The sequence below is a fragment of the Blennius ocellaris genome (genome assembly GCF_963422515.1).
Source record: "Blennius ocellaris genome assembly, chromosome: 21".
Classification (NCBI taxonomy): Eukaryota; Metazoa; Chordata; class Actinopteri; order Blenniiformes; family Blenniidae; genus Blennius; species Blennius ocellaris.
In genome coordinates, this window is record NC_137670.1 from 15,969,387 (window position 1) to 15,979,555 (window position 10,169).

Sequence of the window (10,169 nt, forward strand, 5' to 3'; positions counted from 1 at the left end):
GTTTTTTACATAGCTTCTGTAAAGTGTAACGCTGGAGCACATACAGCTTTAATGGTGATTTATTGACTCACACAGACCGAAAATGATGTGTGTGTGTGTGTGTGTGCTCCACCGTTTGACCTCCAAATAAGTGTGATGTAAGTTCAGCAGAACTTAATGAGTGAATCAGTCATCAGACTGACCCACATAGTGCTGACAGCTCCGCTAATGTGTCACAGCTACGCAACAATAACACAGCTGTTATTAACGTGAGAGAGACTGTAAAAGCGACTTGTTCCTTTTTTCAGTACCACCATGAAATAGGTAACAGTCTATACACCCATCCTCTATAATATCCTGTTCAGAATCCGGGCCACTGGAGGCAGGTTACATCCTGCAACAGGTCACCGGTTCATTACAGGAAGAACACGAGGAGACAGACAGTCACACGCTCATCCACGCCCACGGGCAATTGTTGAGTCACCACTTAACCTCAGTCCAGCGTGGACACAAACCCACATCTCATAGGAGACTAACTCCAATGATACTTTAAAATGTTTCTCTCTCAAGTATACTCATTTTACACTAACTGATTCAATTACCTCACTGAGGGTCAGTTGTGGCCGAGAGCAGTGATGCTCAACTGGTGGGTGGCGACTCAAGAGTGGGCTGCCGACTGGTTTTCAGTGGGTGACGGGTCTTTTCCAGGGTGAAAAATTCACCGAGAGAAAACTCAATGCAGCTTCATCTGCTCACACCCCTTAACAGAGTGTGAATACTGACTTTAGAGAATAAGTTTGTTTACATACACTAATTGAGCACGATGAAACTCGGTTACCAATACTGAATATGAGATATGGATCTTATATTATCTGCATGTTTTGTGCTGAAGGCATGAAAGCTGGAGTAAAACGTGGATCTACATTTTGAAATCAGATCTCAGAAGGAGCCTAATTCAGTTCATATTTGTGCATTAAAACAGTCTCGTCTCTAAAAGGGAGTGAAAAGTGTTCTTTTAAATTCAAAAGCAGCTTATTTAGAATGATTGCATCCCCACTCCTGCATCTTGTATCCTCATTTTGACATTGATCATCAAACTTTCTGTTTCAGCATATTGTAATATTCTGTTTGACTATCAAGAGTTCAAACTGCAACCCAATTTTAATTCAATATATTTAAGGTTTACTATTTCTCTTGACTTGATTTGTTGCTTGTGACTGTGGGATGACACTGGATACTGGTGACAGTTTTCTATGCATGTCTATAGCAAGCACTCAATGACTTTCTATGCAAGTATGTTAATTTCTCTCTTTTCTCACCAAATCAGGTTGCTAAAAGATGTCATATGACACATAAAAGCAAAGTTAAATGTCTAATGTTGCCCTTTGTAAACCTTTGACAGGGGTTGTGGTAATGGCAGGTGGCGATCCTATTATGAATAGAATTATATGAAGTTTTATGAAATAAAGAAATTCGACCAGGGATTAATAAAGTACCTTTTTTTCAATGATGTTTTGACTGCATTCAGCTGTAGATATTAATTAGCACTAAAAATGTGTCATCTGTTTTGTTTAATTCCTCCATGGGGGGATATGATGAAGAGGAGGAGGAGGAGGAGAAGGAAGAGGACAAGCCTTTGGCTCCACAAAGGGATCACTTTGTTTACACAGTGAAAACGAAGCACTTTATCAGAGCCTCTCATGATTTTATTGGTTCTGAGCACATCCAATGGTCTGGTAAATACTTCAGAGCAATAAACAGCAGACGTCTAACTGATACAGCCACATGGCGAATGCTGGGGCTGCTTGCAGACACCAGCTGTATTAACCCTGAGGGCCTTTACAGAGTCCAGTCACTGATATCTCTGATGTCCTTGATGTAAAATGTGCAAATACACAGGAAGTAGATCGGCATAATTCATGCTGATTCTCTGATCACCGGCGACAGAGATTCTTTTCTGCAGTGGCTCCGCGTTTCTGACCTCCGCATGATTGAATTGGTGTTGTAAAGCAGAGCTCCTGAGATCTCGGACGGCGTGAGGAAACGGGGAGGAAGACAGAACATGACAGAGCAGATTGTTTGAATAATGATGTAACAACTGAAGCCAGTAGATTCTCTAGCAGACATCTGAGTTAGAGTGAGCAGGTTGGCAACTGCCTCACTGCTTCAATACAAACAATTGTACTTATGGTTGTATGGTTTATTGCTGTTTTTGGGGTTTGTTTTTTTTTAATCAACCAATAATAACAGTAGTATTATTAGACTCCTTGAACAAAGCACTTTTGAAAATCTAAGCATTTTTCTTTTGTCTTTATGGATGAATGTCCATGCTCTGACTGACCCCAAATTTCACATTTCATTAGAGGACACACATTCTCAATCAGACTATAGCAAATAGCAAGGACCTGTTCAATGTTGCTTACAGCTTTAATTTTCACTTATTTTTTTCTGTTTACTGTAGGGCAAATCAAGCTATATTTGTCAGGAAAACAAATTTTTGGCATCTTCCGATGATGATGATGATAGGGATCATGAGGATTATTAGATATAAGATACGAGATACAATCAGACTTATCAGATTTTTTTTCTGAAGGCTCCACAGACTGCTGATTCTTTTAAAAAATGACTAAAAACACTTGTTTTGTAGCTCCTACTGACTTTTCATTGCTGCTGTTTTGACAGTCTTTTATATTTGCTCCGATTGATTTTTATTGCTGATATTTAAAGTTTTATATTGTTGCTTTAGCTGATATTGTTTTAGCACTTTGAGAGTTACTAATAAAAGGCTAATAACGGCATTTAAGTAAAGTGCAATACAAATAAAATGCATTATTAATATTACATACATACATACATACATGCATAGAGTATGGGGAAAAATATTCTGTCATATTATTATTTACAACATTTCCAATAGTCACAGTGTAACAGTACCATTCAAACAGTTTTATTATTCAGTTCCTGCTCACAGCAGCAAGTATGAATTACTTATTATTATTATTATTATTATTATCTATTTGTCAGTATTTATTCGTGATTATCCAGTCAATGTCTGCTTAGGAACTAATCATAACTTCCTAAACAGACAGAGAGATTTGACTATTTTGGATGTGTTATTATTTCTGTTGTTTTACTTTTGCTCGGAATGAATGTTTACAATTGACGTTGCTCCACGGAGGGTTCCATTCAGCATGTCTCTCTGCCTGGAAAAGAAAAAGAAAAAGAAGGAAAAAAATGAGAAATGAGAGCAGGCAGCGCTGTGACTGGTGCAGATCTCTGTCTATGATGATGATGGTGATGATGATGATGATGATGATGATGATGGGGAGCTGGAGCTGCAGCTGGATGTGGAGGAAGTAGCTGGCGCAGCAGTCCTCCGTGTTGAGTCAACGTTGCATCTGGGAGGCTGAAGCATCGCAGACAGATGACATAGCGACTGGACCAGCTCGCGCTCTCTTATCCTCGCGCCGCGTCTGATGTCTTAGCTCGTCGCTCCCACTTGTTATTTTTGTTTCCACTATCAGTATTGTTATTTTTTTTTTAATACTCCTTCTTCATCTAAATTCGTAAACGCTGTTTACTTTGCGACCGGGGGCTCATCGCCAGACGCTCCTTGCTCTCTGCCCCCGGCACACATTTTGATCGAAGTTGCTGCAAGCTAGCGTTAGCCCGCTGCTGCTCCCCTTCAGACATTGAAGTGGCCACATAAACATGCGGATCATCGAGGCGGAGACCCCCGGGATATCTCTACCGCTAAACAACGCTTCCTGCAGGACACGACTCTCCACGGGCCGCTGACGGGACTCCACTGAGTGTAAATGCTGCATAAGATTGCCTTTTCCCCTTCCACCCACCCTGAACATGTGTTAACCCCGACCCGCTAGCCGCGGGACCGTTAGCTCGGCTGCTAATGCTCACTTCTACAAACAAACGGCACGCGAGCGAAACAGTTTTAATGCCAAGCGTATTGCGTGAAGCGACCGAGCGGCAAAACTCACAAGGTGGCACATTAACTCGCAATCTCCCTCGCCCGGGAGTCACCATCACGCTAGCTGTTGTTATTTTGACTTGGCGAAGAATTAAAGGCTGCTCGTGTCCCGCTGATGCTAACGGCTAACGGTCCTAGCGTCATTGTTACAGCTGGTCATGCCGACAAGACGAGGGCTGGACTCGCCGCTAACGTCGCTTTATTCATTCAGCAAACGCTCCAGCTGACCTATTTCCCCCCCATCTTAGGTAACTTCACAAGCAAAGCCACTTCATTCGGATTTTTACTGTTAATTATCTCAATTTCATTTGGTTCGTGATGCAAATGCTAAGTTGGCGATTTGAGTCAATTCGACATGTGTTGTGTGCACTTTGGGGACTCCTGGTTGCGCAATTTAGCTGAAGTTGCTTGTAAACAGTGAGGCCGAGCGATGCTTTAAAAAAAAAAAAAAAAGACCGCTACCGGGAGTGAGCAGCGACACGTCGACCTGCGGATCCACTGCTTCTCCAGTTAACCGGGTATCACAACTTGACATCCGGCAGGTACCCGTGTCGTTGCCGGGAACACAACAGCAGCCCGGTGCATTGTCGATAATTTCGACGTTGAGGATTTTAAAATAGCGCAATGCGTATTTTGCTAATGGACTTCAAGTTTTTAATGAGTCAGCTTGTGTAGTGTAAGCAAAGTGCAAAACTGCACGCCGGTATCCCGGGGAATACATGGGAGAGTGAATGAGGCTCAGTGTCAGAGGAGATGGAGAGAGAGAGAGGGAGAGGGAGGTAGAGAGAGAGAGAGAGAGAGAGAGGCCTTCCACCTGCCATAATACTCTCACTCCTCTTCGACCTCAGTGTGAGCCCTTGCTGCACAGTTTCATAGCTTTTATTAATTAGAGGAACTAAAAAAACAATCAAATACCAACATTTTTGAGAGAGAAAAAGTTACCAATGCTGATAACTTGTAAAAGTAATCAAGTACAAGCTCTGATTTGTTGTTAAAGTATAAAATTGAGTGTTTTAATCATCTGTTTTCTGGGTGACTTCCAGTCTCGTGCCCATTTTCCTGTTATATTAACATCGAACTCAGTTTTCCACCTAATTTATGTCTATTTTGTCTAAAAGACGCTTCTCTGCTGGTTACTGAGAAGGCCTGTCAAAGTCCAATAAAATTAATAGATGCTTCAAACTGAACGTGTATTGAAAGTAATGAGTTTGATCAAAATTGTGAACTCTACGTATACATGTGGTTGAAATGTAAGAAGGGGAATTACAAGTTCTACAAAATCAATTAGCAATGTAAAAAAATAAACCAAAATTATCTGTACGTTGTGCTCCAGTGAAGCCAAGATAACGTATTTCCCCACATGTTGGACTTTGATAGGTGGCCGTGTTTGTTATCTGTGTGAGTGCAGCTTATTGCATACACGGGCAAGTCACCAGTCCAGTGATCTATGCAAACTCACTGGTTGTTTTCGCGCTCTTTCAGAGAGGGGAGAGAGAGCAACGGACCTCAAGGACCAGATTGCCTGCTGAACTTTTCGCCTGTCAGACAGACCGCCAGGGACCATGCTGACCATCCTAGCTGCTGGATCTGTTTTCTTTCCCGGCCTTTTCCTGCTGTCCAAACAATGTCTGAAGTCCATCCCGGCACTGAGGTGGAGCGAAGGAGATGCAGTCATTGTTTCAGCAAGGTTAGACTAAAACGACTGCACACGGACCCACAATGTCTGTGGCTGGAGTTTCTTTTATTTCACCCAAGTTGTTTCAGCTGTTTTTCAACAATGATGGTGAGGAATGCTTTACAGTCACAGTTTGTGTTGACCTCAGCAGATTCCACTTAAAATGAACAGTAGACCTTTTATCTACCTAAATAGTGAGCGAATGGCGCACTTATTCCAGTCACCTTTGACCCCGTAAAGCAGTGGAGGGCACATGTAAGAGGTGGAGTAATTCCAACGTCAGTTATGTGATTTGGGTTTAAAAACCCTCAAAAGAAAGCTGAAAGTCTGCACTTAAAGAATTCACATAGGGATCTTGTTTTGGTTTTTTTTTCTCTCAACCATTGCAGTTCTGAGTGTTTTCATGAAACGTTAGTGACACGCTATCTTAACAGACAATAGGCTGACGATTAAGTGCATGTCTCTTTAAATTGAAAGGCTCAACAGTGGACGCACACAGGCTTTTTCCTTTACATGTGGGTCTTTACAGCAGAAAAAAGTTTATAGGGTTTTTTGCCCCGGCCATGCTGTTACCACGACAGTGACTGAATACTAAAATGCTGTCCTGGAGGTGAAGATACTCGTCCCAACCATCACATGACTGTTGCACAGTTTTCTGCAACTCAAATGCCATATTGTATATGCATCATATCTATTTGAGAGTTTAATGTCAAATGTGTTCTAATGTTGTACAGTATTTAACCTCCTGACTGTATTTGTGGTTTGCTGCTCCAGGTTGGTTTCATCAGTCCAGGCAGTCATGGCGTCTTCAGCTGGCTACATCATAGCTTCTTCCTGCGAGGACATCATTGAGGACCAGTAAGTCCAGAAACACCTGACTGCATTTCAGTAGCACGCTATAACTTTTAGGAAATGTGACAATTCAGCTCTCATGCTTAGTCGTTTCCAGGATTCAGTATGTACATGATGCAAATGTGCTTATAAGATTATGGCGTTTGGGTTCAGTGTTGCTTTTCCAGATATGTCTGACCATTTAGCTCAAATGTCACTAAAAAAATTGAAGTTCCGCATAACAAATGCAGCTACTCTTTAACAAGAGAAACTCTTGCTCTGCTGGGTCTGATAAAATAACGCAGCTCATTACGACAATAACCTCCAACGATCTGCTTCTACTTAATTTAGTTAAAGGTAAAGGATACAGGAAGTTCGTACATTGAGCCAAAATGAAAAAATAATACCCAAAAGAGAACTGCACGGTGTGAAAAACCTTGTATTTCAGGAGCATTCAAAAACTGTTTTAGGTTAGTAGTTTTTTTAAACTCGGGTAAATTGAATTATAGATAATTTTTATGTGATAATGATCTAAATCAAACATATTTCATGTTTTATTAAATACATTTAATGAAAAAAAATCACTCTGAAGATGTGTGAAAGGTTACGTGAATTGGTGCTGATGTAATATAATGTAAGTTTCTTGCAAAACAAAGTCTATGATTTTTTTAGGGACACTGCATGTGTGCAAAAAGCAGGAAATCAAAAATGGCCTCAGCAGACAAAAAACGAAGATGTTTTATGTTATTGTGAGAAGTGAAGCTGTTGTACCTATATTAATGTTCAGGGTCATTTTAATTAGCTTGGCTTTGTTAATTTTCCAGCTGCAGGAATAAATGTGAAAGTTAATAGAATACACATTGGAGTTTGGGCATGTGTGTAAATTCCGAACTAAAATTTGCATCATGCATCATCTCTCCTTTTTAAGTAAATATCTGGGTTTAGGTGTAAGAAGGCACTCGGGCCAGTTTTTGTAAAGTGTTTACCCTGTAAAATAAGAATCCCTTTTTCTGTTGAAGCCTTCAAAGCAAACTCTCCTCACTTCCTGCACAGGCACTGGCTGACAAGCAGCTACATCATGTTCGCGGTTCCCTACTTCGTGTACGACATCTACGCCATGTTCATGTGCTACTGGTACAAGCTGCGGGTCAAAGGGCACGAGGAGGCGTCGGCCGCGCCGCAGCACATGAGCTCGGCGCTGACCAGCTACCTGCGCCGCGAGTTCCTCATGGTGCTGCACCACGTCGTCATGGTCACCGTCTGCTTCCCCGTCTCCGTGGTAACTGTCACACGCTGCACCGAAGCAACACATGTGATGCTCACAAAGATGGAACCGGTTGTTTTTTTTTTTGTTTGTTTGTTTGTGTCAGATTGAAGAGTCTTTCATGTGTTGTGTGAAGGTTTGCTTAGTAAAATGGATAATCTCGTGTGAAAACATAAATAAGACTTGGGAAAAGTGCCTTTTACATTTTATATATTGTATCTGCACTTTGCGGTATCAAAATGTGGATCACAGCTATTGCATTCCTTATTTTTAAACGAAGTTGCTGCTTGATACCATAGACACACTATCACTAGCAGAGAAACCATAAAGCGTTCCGTTCTTTCTATTTGATTGACTCTGACAAAGCAGTCTTTAATCTTGCAGATGTCGCTTCCATTTACTTCAAGAAATGCCACAAAAAAAAAAAAAGTCCAATGCTGCAATCGCTATCCAAACAAATAACCAATCTCTCTCTTTTACATTTCTTTAGTTTTGGCGACAAGGAAAGGGAGATTACTTCCAGGGAATCATGTTCATGGCTGAGCTCAGCACTCCGTCGGTCTGCTTAGGAAAAATCCTCATCCAGGTAAGTGTCGGGCTCGACCTTGAGAGAAGATTTCAGCGCGTTGCTGCATGTGCATGAGTCACACTCAATTTCTTTGGCACTCGCCACCATTTGTGTTTTATCTCTCCCCTCTCCCACCCTCTCCTTTCACTGGAAGATGTATTTCCGGTCATTAATGTCAGCTGTGTCTCGCACGGGCAGCGCTGTCAGAAGCATCCATGTTTAATTGGCAACACAATTTGCTTGAATACACGTTTGTAGAATCCCCCTGCTGCCGTTGTATTGTTTCTGTGTGGACGTGTGCACAATGTTTTGGAGGTTGCCCCCCCACCGTGCTGCTTTCCGCTTGTTCCCTCTCTGGGGCTCCAACAGCTGTTCGTCTCTGAATATAGCACCTAGCATTCAGCCTGGATATTCAGCAGATACAATATCAGCTTGTCCTTCTCCCCTCTATCACTTGGCACCCCGCACCGCCCCGCCCATTCCCGACAACAGTGCATGCGGCCATTTGATAAACGGCAAAAGCTTTGGCCTCACGGACCTCCCCTCATACACCATCCAGAAACAATAGTATATAAAGACAGGATGCCATGCAATTCGACAATGCGCTACTCGTCAACAGGCGAGAGTAAAGCCTGGCTAAGGAAACCTGTGTGTGCATGTGCTCGGCGTTATCTCACTCAGGCAGATTGGCTGTTTCAAGATTTAAAGCCCCGATCACAGAGGATGAACTGCTGCACTGTCCTGCAGGAAGCAGCCGGTGTGCTACCATCCCGCCCTGTGGCGTTTATGCAGATAGCGTTAAACGAATGTGTCAATATTAACAATATAACGGTGGCGAACAAGATTAACATCGTCGGCTTTCACCAAACTGTACTTGCTTGCTCTTCTTTCTCCCTCTCTCCCCGTTTCTTTCCCCGCTCTCAGTACAAACAGCAACACACTCTCCTGCACAAAGTGAATGGGGCTCTTATGCTGATCACTTTTTTCATCTGTCGAGTCCTCCTCTTCCCTTACCTCTACTACGCCTATGGAAGGTATGTCTTTCTTTCCATTTCTGATCTGCTTTCTTTGCTCGGCTGCGGTCAATCACTTGTACACTGGCGTTGCCTCTGATTGGTTGTGTGAAATGAGCTCCAGGGAGCGTGTTTACGATCCCGTGTCGTGTGTTTGGATCCAGGTACGCCTCCATCCCCTTCCACATGGTCCCCCTGTCCGTGCCCTGGCACTGTAACGTGGGCGCGGCCCTGCTCATGGCGCCCCAGCTCTACTGGTTCTCCCTCATCTGCCGGGGCGCGCTGCGGCTATTCATGGGCACCTCCCGCTCCCGGAGATCGCGCTCGTCCTCGACCGCCGCCAAGGAGCGCCAGACGGATGGCAACACACTGCCGCAGCCCGCCAACGGCTACAGCGCGCGCTCCACAGAGCCCGAGCTGACCACTCACTGAGAAGAGTGGAGCGGAGGGGAGGGCGGGGAGGGAAGAAAGGCGAATGTACCAATGAGTATGTAAAGAAAAGAAAGCTCTGAGAGGGAAAAGCAAGACTTGAAGCAAGTCGAGATGATGGCCTCAAAGCGTGCTGAAGTCCTCCAGCGAGCAAACGGCTGCACTGCACGTTGGCTGGCCTTGAGGACTTCAGCTCCTAGGTTTTAGGAATTGAGCGGAGTGTTAGAGCACTCGGTATTAAAGATGTCATCCGGCACTGTGACAGATAGGATCATGCACTGACCTGAGAGGAATTTGCCTGGATGTATAGCAAGCATTGGTGGCTGTTTCCCTCATGTAGATCAAATTCAGTCCTCTCTGCCTCACAGTATAGGAAGAGAAGGAAAATAGGAATGTATTATATTGTATGTTAGTATGTTTGC

General features: G+C 43.3%; 1 protein-coding gene across 1 annotated transcript; it reads left to right on the forward strand.

Annotated features, from left to right (window-relative positions):
* Nucleotides 1-3,398: 3,398 nt before the first annotated feature.
* Nucleotides 3,399-9,755, forward strand: LOC308145992 (ceramide synthase-like). The gene is made up of 7 exons (XM_080517614.1): nucleotides 3,399-3,793; nucleotides 5,450-5,654; nucleotides 6,417-6,500; nucleotides 7,527-7,752; nucleotides 8,228-8,323; nucleotides 9,230-9,339; nucleotides 9,483-9,755. Exons 2-7 carry the CDS (start codon nucleotides 5,530-5,532, stop codon nucleotides 9,748-9,750), a joined length of 909 nt encoding a protein of 302 aa, XP_080373740.1. The 5' UTR covers nucleotides 3,399-3,793; nucleotides 5,450-5,529; the 3' UTR covers nucleotides 9,751-9,755.
* Nucleotides 9,756-10,169: the final 414 nt, after the last annotated feature.

What these genes read in the sequence shown, in the direction of transcription:
- LOC308145992 (XM_080517614.1), top strand. Translation starts at nt 5,530, where the DNA reads ATGCTGACCATCCTAGCTGCTGGATCTGTTTTCTTTCCCGGCCTTTTC. An exon ending in GCAGTCATTGTTTCAGCAAG is followed by an intron (nt 5,655 to 6,416) that starts GTTAGACTAAAA and finishes TTGCTGCTCCAG; the next exon opens with GTTGGTTTCATCAGTCCAGG. An exon ending in TAGGAAAAATCCTCATCCAG is followed by an intron (nt 8,324 to 9,229) that starts GTAAGTGTCGGG and finishes CCCCGCTCTCAG; the next exon opens with TACAAACAGCAACACACTCT.